This window comes from Acanthochromis polyacanthus, chromosome 11 (genome assembly GCF_021347895.1).
Source record: "Acanthochromis polyacanthus isolate Apoly-LR-REF ecotype Palm Island chromosome 11, KAUST_Apoly_ChrSc, whole genome shotgun sequence".
In the NCBI taxonomy this organism is placed as follows: Eukaryota; Metazoa; Chordata; class Actinopteri; family Pomacentridae; genus Acanthochromis; species Acanthochromis polyacanthus.
The window spans coordinates 28,197,268-28,220,380 of record NC_067123.1 but is presented as its reverse complement, the minus strand read 5'-3'; the positions used below and the strand labels follow the sequence as shown (position 1 = coordinate 28,220,380).

General features: G+C 40.5%; 2 protein-coding genes across 4 annotated transcripts in view; one reads left to right on the top strand and one right to left on the bottom strand.

Annotated features, from left to right (window-relative positions):
* Positions 1–115: 115 nt before the first annotated feature.
* On the bottom strand, positions 116–11,965 carry pdk4 (pyruvate dehydrogenase kinase, isozyme 4). 3 transcript variants are annotated; one of them, XM_022213598.2, is made up of 11 exons: positions 11,591–11,965; positions 11,097–11,238; positions 8,396–8,467; positions 7,322–7,506; positions 6,150–6,239; positions 5,746–5,823; positions 3,418–3,494; positions 3,212–3,310; positions 2,848–2,961; positions 2,340–2,453; positions 116–1,758 (listed from the first exon to the last, which is right to left on the bottom strand). In XM_022213598.2, exons 1-11 carry the CDS (start codon positions 11,706–11,708, stop codon positions 1,615–1,617), a joined length of 1,233 nt encoding a protein of 410 aa, XP_022069290.1. In that variant the 5' UTR covers positions 11,709–11,965; the 3' UTR covers positions 116–1,614. The 3 variants fall into 3 exon arrangements, 2 of the variants coding, with proteins under 2 accessions (XP_022069290.1, XP_051811818.1); XM_051955858.1 differs by lacking the exon at positions 116–1,758 and having other exon boundaries at positions 2,341–2,728; XR_007945176.1 differs by lacking the exons at positions 116–1,758; positions 2,340–2,453; positions 2,848–2,961; positions 3,212–3,310; positions 3,418–3,494 and having other exon boundaries at positions 5,778–5,823; positions 7,296–7,506.
* Positions 11,966–12,481: 516 nt separating this feature from the next.
* LOC110964784 (cytoplasmic dynein 1 intermediate chain 1) overlaps positions 12,482–23,113 on the top strand; it is a 63,271-nt gene continuing 52,639 nt past the window's right edge. The window contains 8 exon segments of the mRNA XM_051955073.1: positions 12,482–12,782; positions 13,588–13,709; positions 14,010–14,124; positions 14,991–15,078; positions 16,217–16,243; positions 16,361–16,402; positions 17,890–17,949; positions 18,194–18,309. Of these exon segments, the coding sequence (XP_051811033.1) occupies positions 13,602–13,709; positions 14,010–14,124; positions 14,991–15,078; positions 16,217–16,243; positions 16,361–16,402; positions 17,890–17,949; positions 18,194–18,309 (556 nt within the window). The 5' untranslated portion in view covers positions 12,482–12,782; positions 13,588–13,601.

The window sequence follows — 23,113 nt, the reverse complement described above, 5'->3', positions numbered from 1 at the left end:
TTACATGAAATTCTTGCAAAACATCCATTGATATATTAACACGATGTAAGACCTTGAACTGCAGAGTTAATGAACACACAATGAGGTGCAAAAATCAGAGGAAATGACATACGGAGAAATGACATGAGGTTTTTATTCTTTACTGGTCCTTCTAGTGGTGAACGACAGACTTAGTACAGTAACACTTGGCCTTTGAGTGATGCTTACAGTCCAATAAGTGAACAACATGTGTGTAGTAGTTCAAGGACAATTCACAAAATCACACCTAATAGGAAACATTTCATTTTACACAAATCAAGATGAAGTTTTCCACTCTAAAAAGCTTAAAATTAGGCAAAGGTTGAACTGAGAAGTACAGAATATAAAAATCTGACTGGTATGACATGGACTATGTGAAATTACATACAACATAAGGCCACATCTGTTTGATTAATACAGTTTGCATAAAGAATTATCCCAGCTATGTGTCCGGTGCACATAGCAGGATGATGGCTTACAGTGTTTTGTATAACGGAGACCTTTAGATCCTCTCAAATAAGTCACTTAACAACACAACACATGCACCATTAGTTCAGCGGTGGTGATATCATCAAATGACCAGCAATACGCTGAGATCCGCTGTGTAGCTTTAGGGAGTTATTCCTCAGAAACCTTCTTGTAAAAAGTTTAAAAAGGTTACATTTTAGTTCCTACTGTGATTACCTTCACAGTTTGAATACGTTAAAATTCTTGCGAAGGCTATATTGAAATACGCTACAATTGAAATTCAGTTACTCACAGTTCAGTCATACATACTGACTTCAAATATTTCACTCAACATTCAACAGAATTCACTTTAAAAGTCATTTCAGCTTACATGGGTTCATTGCTAAAGCAGAAAGTAGGTAGGTAGTGACATTCACAGTTCTTTAACTAAAGGATCACGTTCTGTTTACATCTCGTTTTCAGTGTCGTGGCCGTTGTATGAGAGCTGATAATGAAATGCAGAAGTTGTGAGCGTGAAACGAAGCTGCAAACTGCAGCTGAAAGTTATCAACAGACTTTGCTCCCTTTGTGTTAATGCTGGCGTCACTGATCAGTCTCCCATTCTGTTGAGCGCCCCAGCCGGCTTCAGCTGGGCTTTTTAAATCATTGATACACAGGGATTTTACTACCCGAAGACTTCAGTGTGAAATGATACACCTTGAAAAAAAAATAGTTAGCTTGCTTGTTTCTGAGTGTAATGATTGAGGCGATTAATACTTGACTTGTTCCATTTTCCATTAGCAGCATGTAGTCATCATAAAGTGAAATGGTGAGCTTTTGTAGGGTTAAACCGTCTGGAGGCAGGTCTGAAATCAGCTTCAGGAGGTAATAGTTCAGGTTAGCTATTGCTGTGCATTTGTCTGTCTTCATATCAGCGATGAGTGATTTTCTCCTTACATTTTCTCTCTTGCGTGAGAGACGAATCCAAGCACAATGAGCGTAAATAAGCACCATCCTCATAGCATTCGGTGCCGTCTAGCACTTACAGTACAAGTTTATACATTTCTCCCACCATGTACCCTTCTCCTCTTAATTATTCTTCAATTCAAACTACTTCAGAGTGTTCACGACTTCTTCCCTCAGTCACCATCACCGATTGCTCTCATACTTGCCGAGGTTCTTTGGCTCCTTGCTGGGTATGCACCAGTCGTCGGCCTCGGTGCTGGCCTGGTAATGCCGTAAGGCGGATTTGTTGAAAACAGGCAGTCTCTCCACTGACTCTGAGGACAGGGCCTGGTAATACAGGACAGAAGGGAACTAATTACGCTGGGGCCTTACCACAGTCACATCCAGGTTGTTTCTCATCTCCACCTGTGCTTCATTAGAACTCTGCACACAGGAATTTTTTTTGGAAGATTTTTAGTCATTTTTTTGAAAATATTTACAAGAATTTTCTTGCCACATTTGGAGGATTTTTTTTTAATTAAAAATTTTTAAGGGAATTTTTTAAGGAATTATTGGAATTTTCTTCCTAAAGATTTAGCAAATTTTCAGAAATTTGGGGATTTTTTTGCTGAATGTTTGGATTTTTTTTTTTCAGGCAAGGAAACAATATTTTTCGGTGCCCATAAATGAGGACAACAGGAGGGTTTTAAACAAGCAGTGCAAACATCCTTGCTTTCTAACATGCAGCATGCGTTTCATTATACTAACTTACATCAGGACACACGAGTTGCACATTGTCTAAATTATATCATTACTCTACAGCTGCCTCCACTCAGTCCAGAACGTGGAGCTGACGGTACATTTGTATGTGAACTTTGCATCAGCTTGGCCTTCACTGCTATTTTTGCCGTCCACAGAACCGTTCTCACCTTCAAGTAAATGACAGCTGAGGTGCCGTAGCCCTCCATAGAGTAGAGCTGCAGGTCTCCCTGGAAATACCTGGCATACAGGCGGGAGATGGGAAGGCCATATCCAAAACCAGCCTGAGTGAAGGAAGAAAAATAAGAGGGTTATAGTATTTTTACTAATTAGCTTTTCTAGACCAGCTGCTAAACATTTGCAACAATAAAAACACAAAGTTTTGTTCCTTCAGGTCTTCAGTTCCTGTCATGGTTACAATTTAAACCAAACAAATGTTGCTGACTTTGTCCCTGTTTGTAATAAGCTAATTTGCTCGGTTGTCTGGGCTTCTGTTTAGAACAGTGTGCACTACGTTTTAGTTTACCTTTAATCCCAGCTTGACGCCAACAGGACTGCACTGCAGGTTTGAAATGCAATGTCAAGCTTGAAATTTAATGTGTCCTGACAAGCCATTCAACATTTAAAATTTAAGACAAAGTGAATGACAGAGAGTGAGTGTGACAGATTCTGTCTCACCAAAGGTGCGTTGCGAGAGTTGTCTACATGGACAGGGCTGGGAGCTGTGGAGTACATGTAGCTGAAGAGATGCTCAATCTTCCTCAGAGGGACTCCACCTCCTCTGTCAGACATCTAAAAATAAATGAGAGGTATGCTACATTTACAAGAGTCCTCTTATTGTTCTGCCAGGAGGCTCATGCTCAGCGAGCCTGGGCCATTTGAACCAAATCTAAACAATGTGATGCTTTGTGTAAAGTCTCAAGTCATCAGGGTTGGTTTTATTTACAGTACACACTGAGGTACAACAGACTCAGAACACAGCAGTGTGTGCACAGCGCTGCCTTTAGAAGAAAAGCCGTGGCCTCTCTATGCCCTTTTTTACCTTGATAGTGAGGTCCTCAGTGCCGAGAGCAACGCGAACTTTGATGGACGGCAGCGTCGGACTCGTCTCATGGGTCTCTACTGTAGCTCTCATCGCATTCTGGAAGAAAACATAGATTACAGAAGGAGTGAGCAAACTCACTGCGATAAACCAGTATTTGTGTTTGTTTTTTGCTTTTACTGTGTTGTTTTTTTAATTGACCTTACCTTGAACAGCTCAAACAGCATATGGTAAAGATGAGATGGCACGTACACAATGTGGAGCGGCTGACCAGGGATTTTGGCTGTGAAACATTTCATAACATAAAATAATGCTTCTGTTAGAATGCTGAGACTGCGACACATTTATAGCTGCAGGATTCATGTTGAAAAGTAAACCAAGTGAGTGTGCAGCTGGAAGTTGTGAATGCAGGCCTCTTAGGTAAGTACAGAACAGTGACAAAGTAAAAACCTGAACCTTCTTCGACCCCTACAGGGAGGGGATTTGGTAACTCTGTTATGCTGTGGGGAGCGTTTTGTTGTCATGGCTACAGCACAACAAATCAATACAGATTGTCCTCCTCTAGGACGACTGTCCTCATACAAAGGACATGAGCGGTCATATATTATATACTATGGCCTACAGCCACCAATCTGAAAACCTATTCTGAAATTTGGGACTGACGTCATAGACGGCGCGCTCCACCGCCATCTTTGACACTAAATGAGGAAACATCTTCTGGAAGAACGGTGTTCATTCCTCCAGTAGAGTTCCAGAGACTTGGAGAATCAATGCAAAGGACAGGAAAAGCTGTGCTGGCAGCACATGGTGTCCTGAAACCTCACTGAGACTATTTATGCTGGATATTCTTCTAATTTGTCTGTGGATGTTCTGTTTGATTCCATATTAGCATGAGACAAGAGAGATTTTTCACCAGACTCGGCAAAGAAAAAGGCAGAACAAGTGCCATTAATAATTTTGATTTATTTTATCTTTAACAGCCGTGCCAAGTCTTGATTTTTAAAGTGCTGGTAAATGTTCAAACTAATATACTGCAACATAAACTAAGAATATAGATTCTATAATTATATAATATACTGTTACAATCACTAGCACAGTTAATTATTCCAATACTGAATATATTATCACTTTTTTGGACTAAAACTTATAGTTTTTAATACTTTTCAAGTGTTATGTATAAAACTAAAATTACTACCTCATGGTTAATATGATACTGAAAATCTGTCAAGTTGCAGTTTACATTTGTGTTGGTCCAGACTTGACCGTTGACCTTTTGGAGATTAAATTACACATTTTATTGTTTTGTCTTATCTTCTTAGACATTTGGAGATTTTTTTTGTTCTAATGAGGATATCTGTGCATTAATATTATTTTGTACAAATAAAATAATCTTATTTTTTTTCTACATGCACAAGAATCTGTGCAATATCAGTATTCTCTACCCATGAGTGAATCTGTGTAAAATCAAAAGAATCTGTGCAATGTAGTCATGTTCTTATAGAATTTTCTACTCATGGAAGAATCTGTACAATATTAGCAGTACTTGTTATGTATGTTTCTTGTGTAGCTTTCTATTTTATGTCTGATGTCTCTTCATTTTTGCACCATCCCCTCTGCTGCTGCAACGCTGCAAATCTATCTGCCGTGGAATCACTAAAGGCTTATCTTATCTTATATTACACTTTTGAGATAATCATATTTGTGAGGTCAAAGCAGCCTCTTTGATCTTTCATCAACAAATTCTCATGAGTTCATTCATGAGCCAAAGTGGATGTTCGTGCCAAATTTTAAGAAATTCCTTCAGGAAATTCAAGAGCTATTGCAGCTTAACACCTCCAGCCTTGTCCATTGCCTTGGTAGACACATAACAAAAAAAGTTACTGTATTTCTGTTTAGGTTGTCTCTGCTTTGTAGTAACCTCTATAGTTGAAGTTAAAGCTGAGGTAGGCAGTCATTTTTTGTGTCATTGATCAAAACCTTCTATACTAATTCTTCGGCATACTGTCATTAAAGTGATTTGAGAGGAAACTAGATTTCTGCACCTCCTCTTGGCTCCGTTTTCAGGCTTTAGAAAATCCAGCCTGTGGAGACTTCAGCTTATCATGCAGATCAGGTGTTTATCAGATCAGATAATAACAGATAAGACAATTTCCACTTAGAAACCACGAGTTCATGTTGAATTTTGGCTTTACTATACATGCTTGTGCTTGTCTGCTGGGAGGGGCTCAGGTCAAAGAGCTGAACGTTGCAGGACGAGGGCTGCATTTTAAAATTCTGGTGTTTTTTTGTGCCTTTTCTGGATTTCTGCCTAGTGTAGCTTTAAGGAATGTGTAATGCTGACGCTGGGCTTTTGGCAGATTGGGCTGACAGGAAGTAAACACTCAGGGCCTCGGTTAAACCAACAAAGATTAGGTTGTGCTGTATTCAGGAGAAAACCAGCAAAAATGATCCCCTCACACAGATGTGTACAGCTGAAAATATCCACATGAAATAATGCTGAATCCTGTAAAACTGATTTTTTTTTGAAGACTTACAGTTGACTCCTGTGATCTCCATATCAGGAGAGGTCAGGTAATACTGCTCACACAGCATTTTGGATGTCTCATAGGCATCTACAAAGTCAAACAAAGCAATATGCGGTGGTTTTTTTAGCATCAGAAATTCTAACCACAAAGAAGAACAGCTCAGGCTGAATGTCTCATAGTTCACATAATATTCAAAGGTGGATCTACTACAGCCATAAACATGATAACAGCACTTCCCTACACAAGGTATATTGACTCAAAAATATTAGATAATAAAAGGTCAAAGCGGTTTGAATCTGTACCAACAGAGAGTCGTGGAACACAGATAACACATCCAGTGTGTGTGTGTGTGTGTGTGTGTTTGTGTGTGTGCAGAGATAACAGTAGTGAAATGGAGAAATATCATTCATTACCTTTTACTACCTCCACAGCATCACAGGTGGGGTCAATGCTGCCAATGTGTTTGGGATGGGCCGGGTTCACGCTGCCGTCGAAGATTAATGCTACAGGACACAAAAAGCAAAAACTATGAATAACTCAAACAACAAGAATGAATAGACCCAATTCACTGTCTGTCATAATAAAGTACTGAATATTGCACAAGGGATTGTCAGTAACAGCTTGTTGACATAGTTGTTCATACACTCTTGTTCTGCTGGCTGTAGTGCCCGACCATTCAGGGCAATAGAAGTGCTGCACCGCTGTAAAACTATCAAGTCTGACTGGCTGTTGACTATGTGGCACTTGTGCACCAGCCAAACCTTAGACGTGTCTGAGATCACTGCTTGGTGCTGAGTCAGCACATCAAATGCTGCGTAAACATTCCCTGTGGAGAAGCACTGCTATGAACAGGATCCAGTTATGTAATTATTTGTTGTCTACGGGGTGTCCATAAAGTCTCTTTACAATTTTAAGAATTTATTACAAAGGCGGTTGATAAGATATCTTAACCAGAATTGTTTTATTGTAATCAGTGTTTATTAAAGTTTGTAATCACATTGAAATTGTATGTTTCAGGTATCCTGTTGGTGAAAGAGGCACTGTTAAACGAAACCCAAAAAAATGGCTACTCCTCAGACTGGTGGATTGGAAGGGATAGGCTAATTCCTTCGATACCACGTTCACCAGATATCACTCCCTAGGACACCATGTATGAACAAAGATACGGGACTTTAGATTTCTGATGCCATTGCCACCATTGATCAGGCAATACTACAGCGAACATGGCATGAAATCGAGTACCAACTTGATGTGCTTCGTGCAACTGATGGTGCCCATATAGAGGTGTGTTAAACGAGGTAGAAAAAACTTTGACATCTGGTTAAGATATCTTATCAACTGCCTTTGTAGTAAATTCTTAAAATTGTAAAGACACTTTATGGACACCCTGTATATCTTTTCAAATGTTTCACAAGGAAGAAAATACCCTCTACTGATAGATTCTCACAACAGGCTTTGGTGTGTAACACTTGATGTAAACATAACTCTAGAAGAAAACCCCAGCGAGTCCCCTTAATGACATGAGCTGTGAGTGTTAGCAACCGTGTTGATTAACTCACAGTTAATCACAGAGTGCTATACTGACTGTGCTGGTTCATGAGCATGCGTGTGGAGATGCGGCTCATGTAGAAGCGGTCCAGGAAGTACTGGACGTTCTGGTTGGTGACGGGGTCCACGCCGAAAGCATCCTTGTACTCCACCACGCCCTGAGCCATGGTGGGCACCACGTTGTTGTGCCGGTTCCGGACGTTTACTAGAGTCTGTGTAAAGCTGAAGACAGCAACACAATGAATGTGTGAATATGTGAGTGTAGGTACTAACTACATCATGTGAAGAGGAAATGTGCATATCAGCATTCGCTGCATTGAGCACACATGGCTGTAAAACACAACACATTCACAAAAGTCACTCTTGTCTACCTGTGCCAAGTACATGCCAACTTGGACAAATCCCAATTTTGTAAGTGAGTCACAGCTTTAATGTTACTGATTCAACTGTGCAATTAAAAACACTGAAACAAAAATCAGTTTCAAATGGCCAAGGAACAATTAAATCAATATTGTGCCTAGAACATATACACATTAATACAAACACACAGCCACAGTCATGAACACACACATTCCTCTACCATAAAGGTACAAACTGAAGGGCAAAGTGTAGAGTGTCCAATGACAGCTACATCAATTACAATAGCATTCATTTAATTAGCAAGTTGAAGAATCTGCACTCATGTTCCAACCAAATATTGAAGAATATGCACTGAAAAAAACAAGATAATTTACTTTGAATGAAAGACTTGTTGCTGCGTCTAAACTGCATGGATGTTTCCTGTTTGTGGTGGAACATGTTGAAGCAATAGAGCACTAATGTAATGGATCTTTATCTTATTTTTCAACCTCTGAATGGCCATCAGCAGCTGAGCAACAAATTACAGTATGTGAACATGAATGACTTGACCCCAGATGTTTCACAACAGATGTTATGTTTTAAGAGATTTCTGCTACTGAGTCACAGTGTAGCATTAAAAACCGTTACAGAATGACTGGATTAGTATTGACCATTACCCAGAAAAATTAACATGTAAGAGACAAAACCAAGACATGGGCAGAGACATTTCTAAAAATCAATACATAGAAGAAAGTGTCTGTAAATGACTTACTTTGTAAGGACTTCCTTGTCATCTGGATCTCTTTCTAAAAAGTCTACTAACTCCAGCAAGCTCTGTGAATACCTGATGGACACAAAAAAGGTGGACTGTAAAACAAAGCATGCAAACACCTACAACTCTTGTTCAGTTGCTGTATATCAATGCAAAAAAAGGGTAAAAAGACGTATATTTGTTGATTCCATTCATGTGAAAGTGCTAAAATACACTCTGAGCACAACCACTGTATTTCTACTGTATCAGACATGCTTAAAAATGTGTAATAGTGGTGTAACTATACAGTATTTCCACATAACACTGTCTTCACATTCAGTACTCCAGCAGTGGATGAGGTCGACCTGGGTGCTGAGCTCATTGAGTCACACTCTCTCGCACTTGAGAGAAACTGGGTGAAAGGTGAACAGCAGTGTGGCTATGATTTCAACGCACTCAGTTTGTCCCTCAATTCACCTTCAGCCCTCAGTTTTTCTGGATCGAGCCCTTCCATGCAGGCAGATGTACGTTTTGAAATAGACTATTTCACGGGCTTGCCTGGAGATATCAAGGCGTCACCTCTCTTACTTCAAAAACATTAAAAAGTGATAGATCAACCCTTCTGCTGACAACGCAGAGAGTCCCGCAGAAGTGGGAAGACAACAGTGAACCAGCGCAGGAGGTACATGGCCAAATATAGTTGCTGCTGCTGTGGCGGGCCCTACGAAAACAGTGGGGGTGGGGTACTGGCTTCTGTTGTTAGCATGTCTTCACGTGACTCATGCACTGAGCATTATCAATGTGCTGGGGTAAAGTCTGTAGCAGAACACTGTGTTTTTGCATGATGCTACGAGGGAAGTAGCTGATGTGGTTTTAAAGCTAACTCTGAATAGTGAAAGTAAACACACAGGACTTCTGCTCTGGCTTCAGAGAAAATCCGCTGAACTCTTCAGTCATGTGGACTAGTGGTCAGTGGTCGATGCCGTTGCTGATATTTAGTGTGACTATGGCGGCCAATATGTCATGCAGATGTCATGTTGTTCTTTGGTTTTGTAATCTGATAAAACAATTTTGGCTACAATAACATGTTGAAATATGCATACATAATAGGAAGTAGAGATAAAATTGCTGAACTTAAATGAACATGGATGTTTAACTCATTGTCATTGTTTGTTCGTCATTGTTTGGTTTAGCAGATCTGCACAAATATGTGTCCCCAAATCATCAAGAAATGTAACTTGCAACTAATAAAAACCTAAGGATTCCAAATTAAAGTGGTTCTGTAAACATATTAGTGTGTGATGTTGCGGTATGTTGTGTCAGTTCTGTTGCCAAAGCATGGTGCTGTGCGGCTGATTACAGATTTTTCTTGGCTCATATATGTTACCTCATCAAATAATAATAATAAATCTCTCCATAAAGTGGGTAAATACCAGTTGTGATTGCTTTAGTCAAGCATGTGTTTAACAAAACTCTGATCTGAAAACTGATTTTAGACTTAACTTCTGTTTAGTGTTCGATCTCAAGTCTGCAGATGTGATACTTTTTGTTTACCCTGATTACGTATTTGGTCAACCGGTATCCTTTGTGAGCTTGTATCGGTGAACTGGAGCTAGAACACACCAAAGTGGGGTTGAGTCCAACATTCACTAGTGTCCACCCTATAATATCTTATCATAAGGCGTGAACATGATTACAGCTACTCTGCTAACAGCTAAAACCTCAGAGGAAACATGACTACCAGCCCTCCTACACGTACACACCTGTGCCTAGCATACTCTGAATGTTTGCAGCCTTCCACTCCTTGACCACGTACACAGTGTACCTTGACATGGGTGTGTGCACACACGCAAATATGCTGGTATAGCTCCTGTCTGAGCTTCTGTTTGAGGGTTGCGGAGTATAGCTTGCATGCAACAAGTGGCATTCTTCAAAAGTCAAAATCAATTCTGCATCTTAACAGTTCACATTGAAGCAAACATGAGGGAGGAGGTGGTTTGATGCAAATTTAAACATACAAGACAGTGACAACACCTTGCATAACATCAGAAAACATAATCGCAGTGTCCTTCACCTAAATTAAATGAGATATAGATAGGATGTGTTTTATATCTGCAGCTATATATTAAAATTTGGATTATGAGGGGAGTATACTTTGAGGGATGATAAGATTAGGGCTTCAGTGACCCAGATAATACTGTTTCGTAGCCCTGCTGTGCTGAAATGTGGAGTTTCTGAGTGGTACGTGCTTTGAAACAGATCCCTTCCCTGGCATGACCCTGAACGACCAGCTGATTTGTTTGTACAGATCCACAGTCATTCAGGTCATGGTAAACATAACTTCAGCAGAAGAACTGGACTTCTGTTTTGGGGGTTTTGTGGGCGTTTCATCTCTTATCTAAGATGTTCCTTCAACTCCAACTGAAGAAGTCTTGAGGATGAGAGGTAAAACACCTTCAAGATCCTTCAAGAGAAGTCCAGCTGAATTCTACTGAAGATATAACTGAATAGTACATGACATCTGAGATTAAACTACAGTAGACACAGTGAGATTCTCACACTGCGTTTTCTTCACCTCTGGATGTTTCTTCCCATTCATTTGCTTTAGCTTATTACATAAGTGACACCAGATGGACTATCTAATCATACCTAGGGTGTTCTAATATGTTTTTGGTGCAACAAAATCTATAAAAAGAGGTGTTTTCCAGTCAACACATCCTACCAGCTGGTGAGCAGTTTCAGGGATGGAGTGCCAAGGAGCTTGTCAGGGAGGAAATCAATTTCCTTCATGATGTTGGCCAGTCTGACTGGGAGCTCCTGTCGCAGGAACACAAAGGAGGTCTTCTCACATGCATTGGCTGAGCCTGCAGTCACATGAGGGATAGCATTAGGAAAAACATTAAGACAACTAAGTGTCAACCCATGACCCCCAAACTATACCAGCAAACTTTCCAAAACACACATAGATTTTTGTGCATTTTTTCCATTCAGGAATCTGTTATTAATCTGTTGTGCAAATAAATGGAATGAAGCTTGCTAACCCACGATATAAAATATCTGCAGTTTGCAGTCAGTGAGCTGGGTACTGCAAACTCAGCTGTCAACACGCACACAAAAGGAATAACGTGAGTTGTGCAACAGCCATGCGACAACGGTGAAAGCATCAAGTAACATATTGTCCAGTTGTGTATCAATGCATCTGATCGTTACACTTACCGAAGTCAAGGAACTGCTTTATCGATAGGGGAGAGGGCGAAAACTTGGAAAACCTCTCCACTTGTTTCGGGATCCCCGCAACGGAGCCGTTTTTCAACAAAAACTGAGCGAACTTCATGTTTCTCTCCCCTTTGCAGACCCCAGCTGTCAGTGTATCAGGGACAAACTGTCCTTTCCTTTTTCAACACAATCCAGTTTGGCGATTTCTAGCTAGCTGGGCTAAAGCTCGGCGTGATACCCAACATCTTAAGGAGGTTCTTACGGGTTCCCTGATATTCTTCTTCTCGAGAAGCGTCCTTCCATGTTTACGAGCTGTTTTGTGTCCTCCAAATTCAACTTCAGGAGCACTGGGCGGCGTACGTGTCTGGTGGGAGGGGCAACGGGAAGACTGACATTGAATTGAACCAATGAGCGTCGGGATTCTCCAGACTGGGGCGGAGTCATCTCCACAATGCTGGATGCATATAAACATTTACAGTATGTTTTATTACAGCATCCTCTACCGACGATATATTAGAAATACTTGTTTGTTGCATACATGTACACTTTATAGTTTATAGTGTTACACTTTCGAATGCTTAACACTATTAATTCATGCAACGAACGGGTGTTTTTGATATGTGTGTTCATTAGAGACACAACTGAACGAGTCATTTGAACTTCAACAACTCGCGCCACTGCCTCGGCTTCTTAAACTTACCAATAACTTCAAACTGAATTTTTTTCCCGTCTGTTTTACCCAAAAATAACCTGAAGACGCATTAAAATGGTTCAGCAATGCCTAAGAGTACCAACACTTTCTTATTCGCTGTTTTTGTCGTTTCAACGCAGTTCTTCGAGTAGCCACAAGATGGCGGCGTTGCTCCCGAGACGGTGAGTAAAAGAAGGTGGGATTTCCTCCTCCTCCTCCTCCTCCTCAACATCACCCTGTTCTTCCTCGGGATGTATCGGCGTGTGGTGCACCTGTTTAATGTCATATTTGGCTGTTCGGCCGCCGAAATGCCCCTTTTTAACCCTTGCAACCAGTAACCACACGAAAAGGTTTAAACGACCTCTTCGGTGGTAGCGTAAGGCCTCGGTGCTGTGAGATTTGAGGCAACGTTAGAGGATGTGTTGATTTTTTTCTCCGAGGTGCAGCAGTGAGACAGCATCTTTGCCGGGTGACACATCTTTATCACTACGAGTGGATAAGGTACGAGGGGAACAATAACACTACACTTACACCGTTGTTATCCATGAAATAGCCTTCTGTTTGCACAGGTGGTTAGCCATATTCACAGTAAAAATAAATAGGAAGGCCTTGACCGCGTCGACGTTCGTATAAACGGTGTCATATTGGCAATTAGCTTACTGCGAATGCATTAATTTCATGCTAGCGTTAGCCACTTACACCACCATACAAATGTATGCAGATTTAGCCATGTGATTTGTGTTGTTACCTCATGACAACATGTCAGTTCCTTTATTTATCGTGCTACAGTACGAAACGGCCTACATATGACTTTATACACACACATAGACGTGGCCTTAATTATCTCATTAATTAAATATTCATACTAGCATTTGCTGTTTGCTCACCCAACATGAACAATGGATAGCTTAGTTTATTAACTGTTTGCATGCAATTGTCATCAAATAAGTGAATTGCAGTGTCCATCCCACTCTAAGGTTTGGTGGCAGTCTTTGATGATTATGATTGAATGGACCAAGGAGCTCCCTCAATATAGCCTGCATCCACCGAATATTTTCTTCTGAAATAGACCCAAGTCTCAAAAGCCCTATTAACCTACTGTTGACATCTGAATTGTGGCTATGAAGTCCTTATTGTTTGCAGGATTATGTATAACTGCCACACCCAGTGGATTTTCTAAATCATTAGTTACTTGCTTACTGGAGACACTGACACTCCTCTGTCTTGTGCCATGCTGTTATGAAACCATAGCATTTTGTGGCAGTTTCATATATAATTCATTCATGTTTGGTCCTCTTACCTAAAGCCCCACGTGACACCATGTCGGACAAAAGTGATCTAAAAGCCGAGCTTGAACGTAAGAAGCAGCGCCTCGCCCAGATCAGGGAGGAAAAGAAAAGAAAGGAGGAGGAGAGGAAGAAGAAAGAGGTAAGGAAAAAAGTGAGTAAAGTCACACTACCGGCACTCGTATTGTATCACACTCTAGTGTGCGTTGTTTTTGTGTTTGACTGCTTTTCGTCAGGCCGTGACACGTAAAAGGCCGAGGTTGTGTGTGTCCATGCATACAAACATCTATGTGTTTGCAGAAGGTTGGTGTTGGAATTTTGGATCAAAATGTGCATACACGTGCATGTTTTAATTTGTTCTTTCAATCACTGCATGCTTGTTGTGATCCTGTTCTTTAATACATGATCTGTAAGCACATGTTTCTCTATGTATCCTGAGCAGTCAGAGAGTCAACAGAAGGCAGAGGCGACCCCAGAAGATTCAGACCTAGATCGCAAGCGCAGAGAGACGGAGGCCCTGCTACAGAGTATTGGCATCTCACCGGAGCCTCCACTAGGTACGTAATGTCTTCATAATCTGAGCAATAAATCAAATTTTGTTTCTCTGTTCTGTGATTTCACTGTAAAAACAGATTGTTTACATATAGTTGCTTCCCTAATTACAGCCAAATAATCTCTAAGAAACCCTTTCATGATTTGACTATGGCCAAAAATTACAGTGTGTAATTTCTTAAAATAATCAAGCCAGTCATGCCTTACAGAAAATAGAATTATCAGAGTGAAAATATATAATTATCCAAGTTGTCATGGCTCTGTATATTGTAGCAGTAATGTTTTTTGTTTGTTTACCGTAATGTGATTCTGTGATTTCCTGTTCACGCTGAGGTTGGACTATGCCAAACATTTTTTCAATTACATTACTGCTGGTCTTTAGGTTGAGTGTGTCATACTCTCTATTAGTGTATTTGGACAATAATACTATTTCTGTTGTGTAATTTAGGGGAAATAATTGCTTTAAAATAGTATTTAAAAAAGAAAAACTTTTCTTTACTTTTACACAAATCTAAAATGTTAGAACAGGCTGAATCCCCAGGATGTCTGTCACCTCCAGCAAGATTTTGGCAGATCACTGTTCTCTAGTGGTCTGAAATTGTAATAACACCCTCAACACCTCAAAACCGGGTCACTGCTTTGCCTATTATTAGCTTAAGTTATTTATAATGTGTCTTCAAAAGCAGCAGTGTACAAAAACAAGGGGAAAAAAAACACTTCAATTGATACCCTGATACAGCTGTCCTGACCTTGGAACATTTATTCTATTTGTCCGTCACGTTTCACTGTGTTGCTTTTCATCCAAGCTTTTTGTGAGTGCTCCAGCCTTTGCAGCTTTTAATATAAGATGCTTATTGTTTTCATTATTTAGTCCCGACCCCTGTGTCCCCCTCCAAATCAGTGAGCACGCCCAGTGAGACAGGGAGCCAGGACTCTGCTGATGGAGGAGCAGCAGGCAGGTAGGCCAAAGTCACACATTTCATTCAAAAATTCAGTGTCACACGTTTTTCCGGGTTCATTAGTTGCATTCACCCCTGTTTTGTGGCTCTGTTAATAAAAGAGTACAGCGTTTAGATTTTGGTAAATGGAAAAACATTTTCAAATCTTCCTAAATACACAGTGTTCTGTAAAACAAAAGTACATTTCAGACAGTTGTGGAGAAAATAAGACACTTTCTCCCATGCCAGGCATGCTCTTTGAGAGGTTACCAATAATCTTCATAGTGTATCGAAGCACATAAGCCCTAACTTCAAGGCATAATTTCTAAAAATGATAAGGGGTTTTGGACTTGCACTATTTATGGTCCTTTTTGATGTATTTTCTGTCTCTTTTCTTGTCAATGGCACAACAGGTTTAGGTAAGAATGGGAGTCACTAACGGTGAAGTTGTATAAAATTTTGAATGTCTTACCTGTCTTCTGTCATGGCATTCAGTGTTTTGATGACCACTATACAGCTTTTGATCTCAGCTAGTCCTGAGAGATTAAATGTGATCTTTAGGTAAGCATCAGCTGTAGTCTTTTTTTAATACAAGATAAATCTTAAAAACGAACATACTGAGAGATGCAAACTTCTGTATATCATCTGTGCAAGTAAGCATCGCATTGGTAAACTTTCAGAAAGCAGCCTTGGTGATCCAGTTAATGAAATATGTTCTGCATTTAGAACAGTTAGCATGAAACGTATCATTTTTGCAAAAAAAAAAATTGCTCATTTGATCACAAAATATAAGCTTTTCCCTGTGTTGCCTGTAGGTTGCAGCAGTAATTATAAAATGTGTCATACTTGCTCCTTTCACTGCAGCATTAACTTACACGCTTATACATTCATTACTCACCAAACCAGTGCAGGAGCTGTTTATCTGAGCTTCTGCACATAGCTGCTCTGGTGAACGCTGTTAAAACGAGTGGTCATCAAGCGCTTTCCATTTGCTTTTTAATGGCAGCTGAGTGTGCGGTCAACGTGTGAGTGATGCCTTCGAGGGTCGTTAGTGACGTGTTGTTCTGGTATAGCCAGGGGTGGAATTGGGGCCGAAGAACGCGTGAAAGTTCCTAATGCAAAGGAATTCTCTTATGTAAGATTTTTCATTTCTTTTTAGCTTTTACCAATTGGAGTTTACAAATTGGTGAGTTAGTGCTAATGCCTGGAATGAAAGATTTTGTCCCCCAAATCCACCCTGGATGATGGCATGCCATTTTGAGCTTCTCCATTTGTGGCTGTGTATGTGTGTGTCCCTTCTTAGGTCAGTTTTCTCTAAAAACAAGTCCCAGGCACAGAGCTCAAGGTAAGCATTTTCATGTCAAACCCAGGAATCCCCCTTACCTTTCTTTAGCTGAGGTTACCTGAACACAGAGGCACCCACAGTGTTGTCAGTGGTCGTATCGATGTTCCCGTCATGATTTATAAGATCAAAAAACAGTGCAGTGCCCTTCTTCCTTCATTTCTCTGCTCTGGTGTCTTCCTGTCTGAAGCCCTGCTGTCTCCCTTAATACCAGGTTGAAAGATTTCTGCTCGCATGACTTGAGCCACAGAAGTCATTTCAGTCTTCACAGAGCTGACAGTGCTGCTTAAAGTGTCATCACTGTTACTGTAAAACAGCCGGTCTGTCAGGCTAAAGAAAAGTCTTGCCACTCTCACCTGGCGCTGTGTGGCAGAAGCTGAACGTCTAACGGGCGTGTTCGCTGTCCCTGAAGGTGTCATCAAGAAGTGTAGTATTATCCTTTTACAGTTGGTATATTTCAACCAACTTGCCATAAAACTCCATACTTTTTTGTTGCTTACTGATTTCCCTAAAAGTAAATGAGCAATTCCTCCCCAATATGAAACAAGCTAGACCTGCTAAAGCCCCGTACAAATGCCCTGAATGAGCTCAGGAGTTTTCTCACACTTTGTCCTACTCATTGATGATGCATGGAAAGTACATTGTCACGTATGAAAAGCAAGCTAAGTCTTTATTTATGATTTTATGTTGGTTGTTGTCGAATGTTTAACACTTAAATGTTGAGTGTATGATAGAAGTTGTCCTGTGGATGTGAGACAGAAAGATTTATATTAAGAAACGCATGAAAGCAGCAGCCCACGAGCCCATTACACATGTGAAATATGTTGCACATGTCCTAGTCAGTCATGTTAGAAGAAAAACATTTTTTAGTTACAAAGTGTGGTTTTTTTTTTAATCAATCAATGCAGCATCAGAAACATGACTTGTTATTTAGATAAACCCTCCCTGCTTTCCTTTACCTCCAAACTGGATCAGTGTCAGTGGTGTTTTCTTTAACTTGAGGTTGCAGATAATTAAAAAAAGCCATACAACCTCTTCTGCAGAGTCTTCTTGCATTTGAATGTCTTCAGGACCTTTGGACCTTCTTTCGTACTGCAGTGAAACTTTTATGTTTCAGTGTGTCAGTATTTCCAAATTAGAAAGTGTAAGAAATCTATAACAGCATATGAGCAGAGATCTTAAATAGCGTATACTGGTGTGTAATGAATTATAATATCTCTCTAATGTTTAGCCCTCCCACTCTATGTCCACTTATCTAAATGTTTCTCCATTAACGGTGCGATCTTTGCATGAAATTCAATGGGAATTCCTGTGTTGAGCTGTTCTTTAGATAAGTGGCCCGTGGGTGAGTGTGTGTGTGCGCACATACATGTGGTAATGTGTGTCTGTGCGCCGTAGATACATGCGTGCCAGTGTTTGCGTGTTTGTTGAAATGTGTCTGTTTGTAAACATGCATGTCCTCTCTTGCCCCCCTCTGTTGGTGACATCAGGACACTGCAGTGGGACACAGACCCCTCTGTGCTGCAGCTGCAGGCTGATTCTGAGCTCGGGTACATCTTTCTCCTCTCCTCTTGTTCAATGTCTGGAAAAAAAAAAATGACACTGAGAAACATCTTATTTTTCATTGCATGGCATAATCAAAAAGACACTTGGCTTTATGTAGATAGTACATTTAAAGGTTTGATGAGTTTGACGTTATTCTTTACAATGAAAAAATGTTGACTTCTCTGCAGGACAATTTTAGTTTGTAAACATGATAGCTATGCTAATAACAATATTTTCTCTGTCATCCAGGCGCAGGATGCAGAGGCTGGGGGCCTCTAAGATCACACAGGTAGACTTCCTTCCCAAAGAGGTGGTCTCTTACAACAAGGAGACACAGACACTGCTCACCGCCCACCTGTCTGAAGGTGAATATTTGTACATGAACAGTATTGTGCCATTCCTTCTACTTTCTTTGTCAAAGTCAAACTGTTCTGGGGTCTGTTTGGGCACCAAAGGTCACAGGAAGCACCAGAAGGTTTCACATTATAATGACTGTCATTGCTGTGAGGTTGAATTTGATACTACTTTTGTTAGCCAGTGCTATGTTACCAACTCTGCAATGATTTAAAGATCTTAGAAAGACACTGGAGAGCATGAGAACAGGGCTGGAGAAAGTAAAAAGTGTCTGACTGTCAGTTATTGTGTCTTCCGTCGCAGAGCTTCATGCTTTTGGCTCCTAGTTATAAGTGGAAGCAGGCTGACATTTGCAATTCAGCCAAGATTAGCTGATAAATGCTGGATGATTGCATGACGATGTACATCTTGGCAGACGTGTGTAGATACTGTTTTCCACCTAAATTGCATAGTTACACTATGGACAGTGTTGTATTCCTCAGTAGAAAAACTGTCATTCAGGCCATCATGATTTGGTGTGGGGAAGAAATGGTGCACATGAAAAAAATGTGGGTTTCGTGCGTATGGGACTGTGTTTATGTGTGCGTGGGCAGCAGCACATGTGCTTTAAGAATGTGAGGTTATGTGGGCATGCATGTGAAAATGCATATGTGCATGTTTGATTCTGTAAGTGGGCGTTCACATGTGTGCTGAGCTGCAGCGACTAAACAGATCCATATGTTCAACGCAAAGCTGTATTCCTGCACTGGACCTGACAGAACATTGGTATTTGCGAATTTGGGGAATATACTCTAGATTTAAGTATTTTTCTATTGGAGGAGAAGGTAAAGGAAGATTTGGAAGGAGGACAACTGGAATTGTTCCACTAAATTGAACTTAAATCCTTCACTGCTGGCATGTAGATATTCCATTCAGAAATGTCTTCTTCACGCGTTGGAATGTATATACAACAACTCCTGCACTTACTGTGTCCATCCAAACTGACAGTCAGAAACTCACAGACTCACACATACACATGTGCACATACACTCCTTATCATCTCCTCTATCTTCAGTGTTTTAGTTGCCAAGACAGCTGGCAGCCATGTGACTGTGAAGGGGTTGTACTTCCTGCTTCCTGTCATTATAATAGATGGTCTGGTGTGGATTGCCCCCCTCCACCAACAACCAGCATGCACATACACACGTCTGTCCTGATCAGCATCCAAAAGGCCTGCTGCAACTCCCCCCATTTCCTTGACAGAACCAGGAATAGATCATTTATTCAACAAGTGCACAGACACTAACTCACATATGTGTGCTGGAAGACATATACACAAATAAATACCTACTTATATACACACAACAGAACACGTTTTTCTTCATCAAATTTGTTCACACATACAAGGCCTCAGCAAACAAACATTATACTGTTGTAAAATGTACAAGACAATTAGTTAAAAACATAAAGACTCGCAGTTAACCAGACAAACAAATCCAACTGTTACAGTACACAGGTCAAGTACTCTGTGTACACATAAACAAATAAACACATGGTGACGGACGGGTTAGTGCCTGAAGCAGTGCTATATGTTGATTCATTTTGGTTTGTTTGTTTTTAGCTTCTGAGAGTATGTTCAGGAGGTGTGTGTGTGTGTGTGTGTGTGTGTGTGTGTGTGTGTGTGTGTGTGTGTGTGTGTGTGTGTGTGTGTGTGTGTGTGTGTGTGTGTGTGTGTGTGTGTGTGTGTGTGTGTGTGTGTGTGTGTGTGTGTGTGTGTGTGTGTGTGTGTGTGTGTGTGTGTGTGTGTGTGTGTGTGTGTGTGTGTGTGTGTGTGTGTGTGTGTGTGTGTGTGTTAGAGAGAGAGAACATCTGGGAACCAGAGCAGACCTGTGGTGGTCTGCAGGGAGGTGACCTTGGCCTCAGGAGACCTTGGCCTTCGTTTGCAGACTACCACAAAGCTTGTGTGTCTAGAGAGGAAGGAAAGAGGCAGATGGTAACACCTGCCTGCATTTCTGTTTAGCCTGATTCCTTTTGTTGATTGCTGAACCCAACTTACAACATACGTCTCATTTTCAGCTTGTAGCTAGGCTGTTTACATAGTTAGGCTTCAACTTAAAAATTCAATAGAATGTTCAAGGAAAAAAGTTCAAGTTGCGAAATATTAAATTATTCATAGTTCTAGGTATTTAAAAATGTTAAATGCAAAGTATTGTGAAAATTTTCATGTTAGGTAAAAAGCTATTGAACTCAACCTAAATTAAGCTTAGGCACCCCAGTGACTTTGAGCTTTAAAAGCATATGTGTGTTCATTACTTACATCTGTGTGTGCTTCTGTGTTTTAAGCATCCTTTGAGCATAGAGAACTAATGATCTCAGCTTGAAGCTCCTGGTGTTTTTATACAACTGCAGCACTAGCGAATGTTAAGTGTTTCCATTGTCCAACAGCTTCGTTCTGATGACTGGATGATGATTGACATTGCTGGGGTCCTGCTGTGGTAACAGGGTGGTCAGTGAACCAAATTAAAAGAGAATTTCAACCTGGTGTGTTCTCCATTCTTGTGGCTATTGTGTCATTGCTAACTTTGCACTCTTGCCCTCCATTTCGAGGAAATGGACTATAGCAGGGGCCAATTAGCATGAGCTCCCTGCAGCTCTTCAAAGATTGCAGATTTTTACATGAATCATTTTACACACTTGTTTTTAGACTCACTGACAGGAAAGTAGATGCAGACATTGGCTCCCTGGAATGTGCATTTTGCCAACTATATCGGCTTTTACTTACCAAATGGAAAGCTGAGCATTTGGTCTGGTCTTGGTCTATTCTTCCAGTTGATTTTAGGGAAGGGAAACAACATCTCTGGGATTTTTTTTTCAAAGCTGCAGATTTATGATAGTTTTACAGCTGACATTAATGTCATCCTGGCTTGCATACATGGAAGAGTGAATTTGTTCAGTTATTGATGGTGGTGTGTCCCGGGGGGTGTATAGCACTCTCTGGTTTGGATTTTCGTATTTGTTTGTAAACTTGTGTGTTTTAGATAATATTAGTTTGTTGTCTTTTAGATAATTTCTGCCAAACAAATGAAATATATCTTGATTAATAAAAGTGGTCCTGAATGGGGAAACAAGCACCAAATTGAGAGGAAAGAGTCTTGACAAATACTAGTATTTACTCTCATATTTATGGAATAATTCAGTCTCTTCTGTCTACCAAATGTTAATTGGTGCCTGAAACTGATTAATGATCCAAAAAAAGGAAGAGGTGGTTTCACATTAAAACAGTAATCCTAACATTTTTTGTGTGAGTTCTTGTCATTGTAATAATTTTAAACAGTTGATGGATGAGTCAGGGATTCTCTCATGGCTTCTTTACCCCGTGAACTTCTGACCTGCTACGTTCTCATGTTTGCCCCTAAGCCCAGTGCGGCTGCCTGCATGTGTTTGCGTGCATGACGTGAGCATGCTCGTAACGTCGCTGAATGCATTTTAATCGAATTGGATTTGATCTGACTTTGCTTGTGTTCGTCTTCTACACAAGCGTTTGTGTTTTAAAGCCCCCATAAAGTGTGTGTGTGTGACTCTCATTTAAACCAGTTAATGCTAAGGTTTGTCATTTCCGTGACCAATTAGCCTCAATATAATTGTGATGTGTTGCCGTCTACGTATGTTGTTTTCCCATTGGCTGCTCACAGATGTGTCTGTACCGAGTGCCCATTGTGCCAGGCAATCGGATTAGCCCCAGTCACGGTTGGCTCCAGCTATTTACTGCTATTCTAATGAGTATGAATGGACACGCTTGTTGTGAGGGATAGATGCTTTGTCTCAGGACATGGCAGGAAAATAAAGTAATGTCCACTATCGTGTGTGTGATAGTACACTGGCCTACAAAGGTTAAACAAAATGTTCTGGGTAGTCGGTGAGTGCTTATATCCATTTAGTGTTGTTTGTTCGTACTCTCAGTTGTTTCTGAAAAGCAATATTTGAAGTATAAGACAATGATCATAATGCAACGGGTGTAGCTTTTCTTGCTGTCTAAGGTGGTATTGTCAAGTCAGTTTTATTTATATAGGTTCATATGCTTTACACAGGCTTTAAAATGTGTACAGTGTGCAATATCTTTTAGACATTCAAATAGGATGAGAAAAAAACCTACAAAAACCCCTCTAATTGGGGGAAATAGAAGAAGTGGGAGAGATCACTCTTTGAAGACAGACAAATGTGTAGTAGATGCCATGTGCACAGAATAGAGCAGTATAGTGAGTTTGCAGTGTGGACAATCAGGATATAAAGTTACAGAGACAAATCTCATACACTGTACAGAGGGAAGGAAGATGTGAGATTTTGCATAGTTCTGGTGAAATGTAGGCAACTTTTCTGTCCCTCTCTTTGTTTCCTCCTTCATTCCTTCTTGAACCAGCCAACACCCCTTGGCCATGAATGAAGCACATGTCAGTACTTTGACAGTCCCACTCTACTTTCCTTATCCCCATCTGAAGATGACTATCAGTATGTGTAATGTGACTGTGCTTACTTGAGATGTTGGCATGATAGAGAAAGGTCATGGGGATTATAGGCATTTTGTGAAGGTGGATGTGCACGTATACAAGTGTGCAGGTTTGCATGGGTGTAGTGTGAGACTGACTGAGTTTGTAGTAAATTGGTTTCGCTCAGTGGAGCCTTAAAAGACCCATAATGGGCAGTGGAAAGTAGCCAGTGAAACACAGAAAAAGGTTAAAGGAAGGGAGAACGAGCGAATGTAAAAGGTGAAGGGAAATTTGGGGTCAGTCGAGAATAAACAGAGGAATGGAAGAAACAAATGGAGGAAAAGCAGTAGAG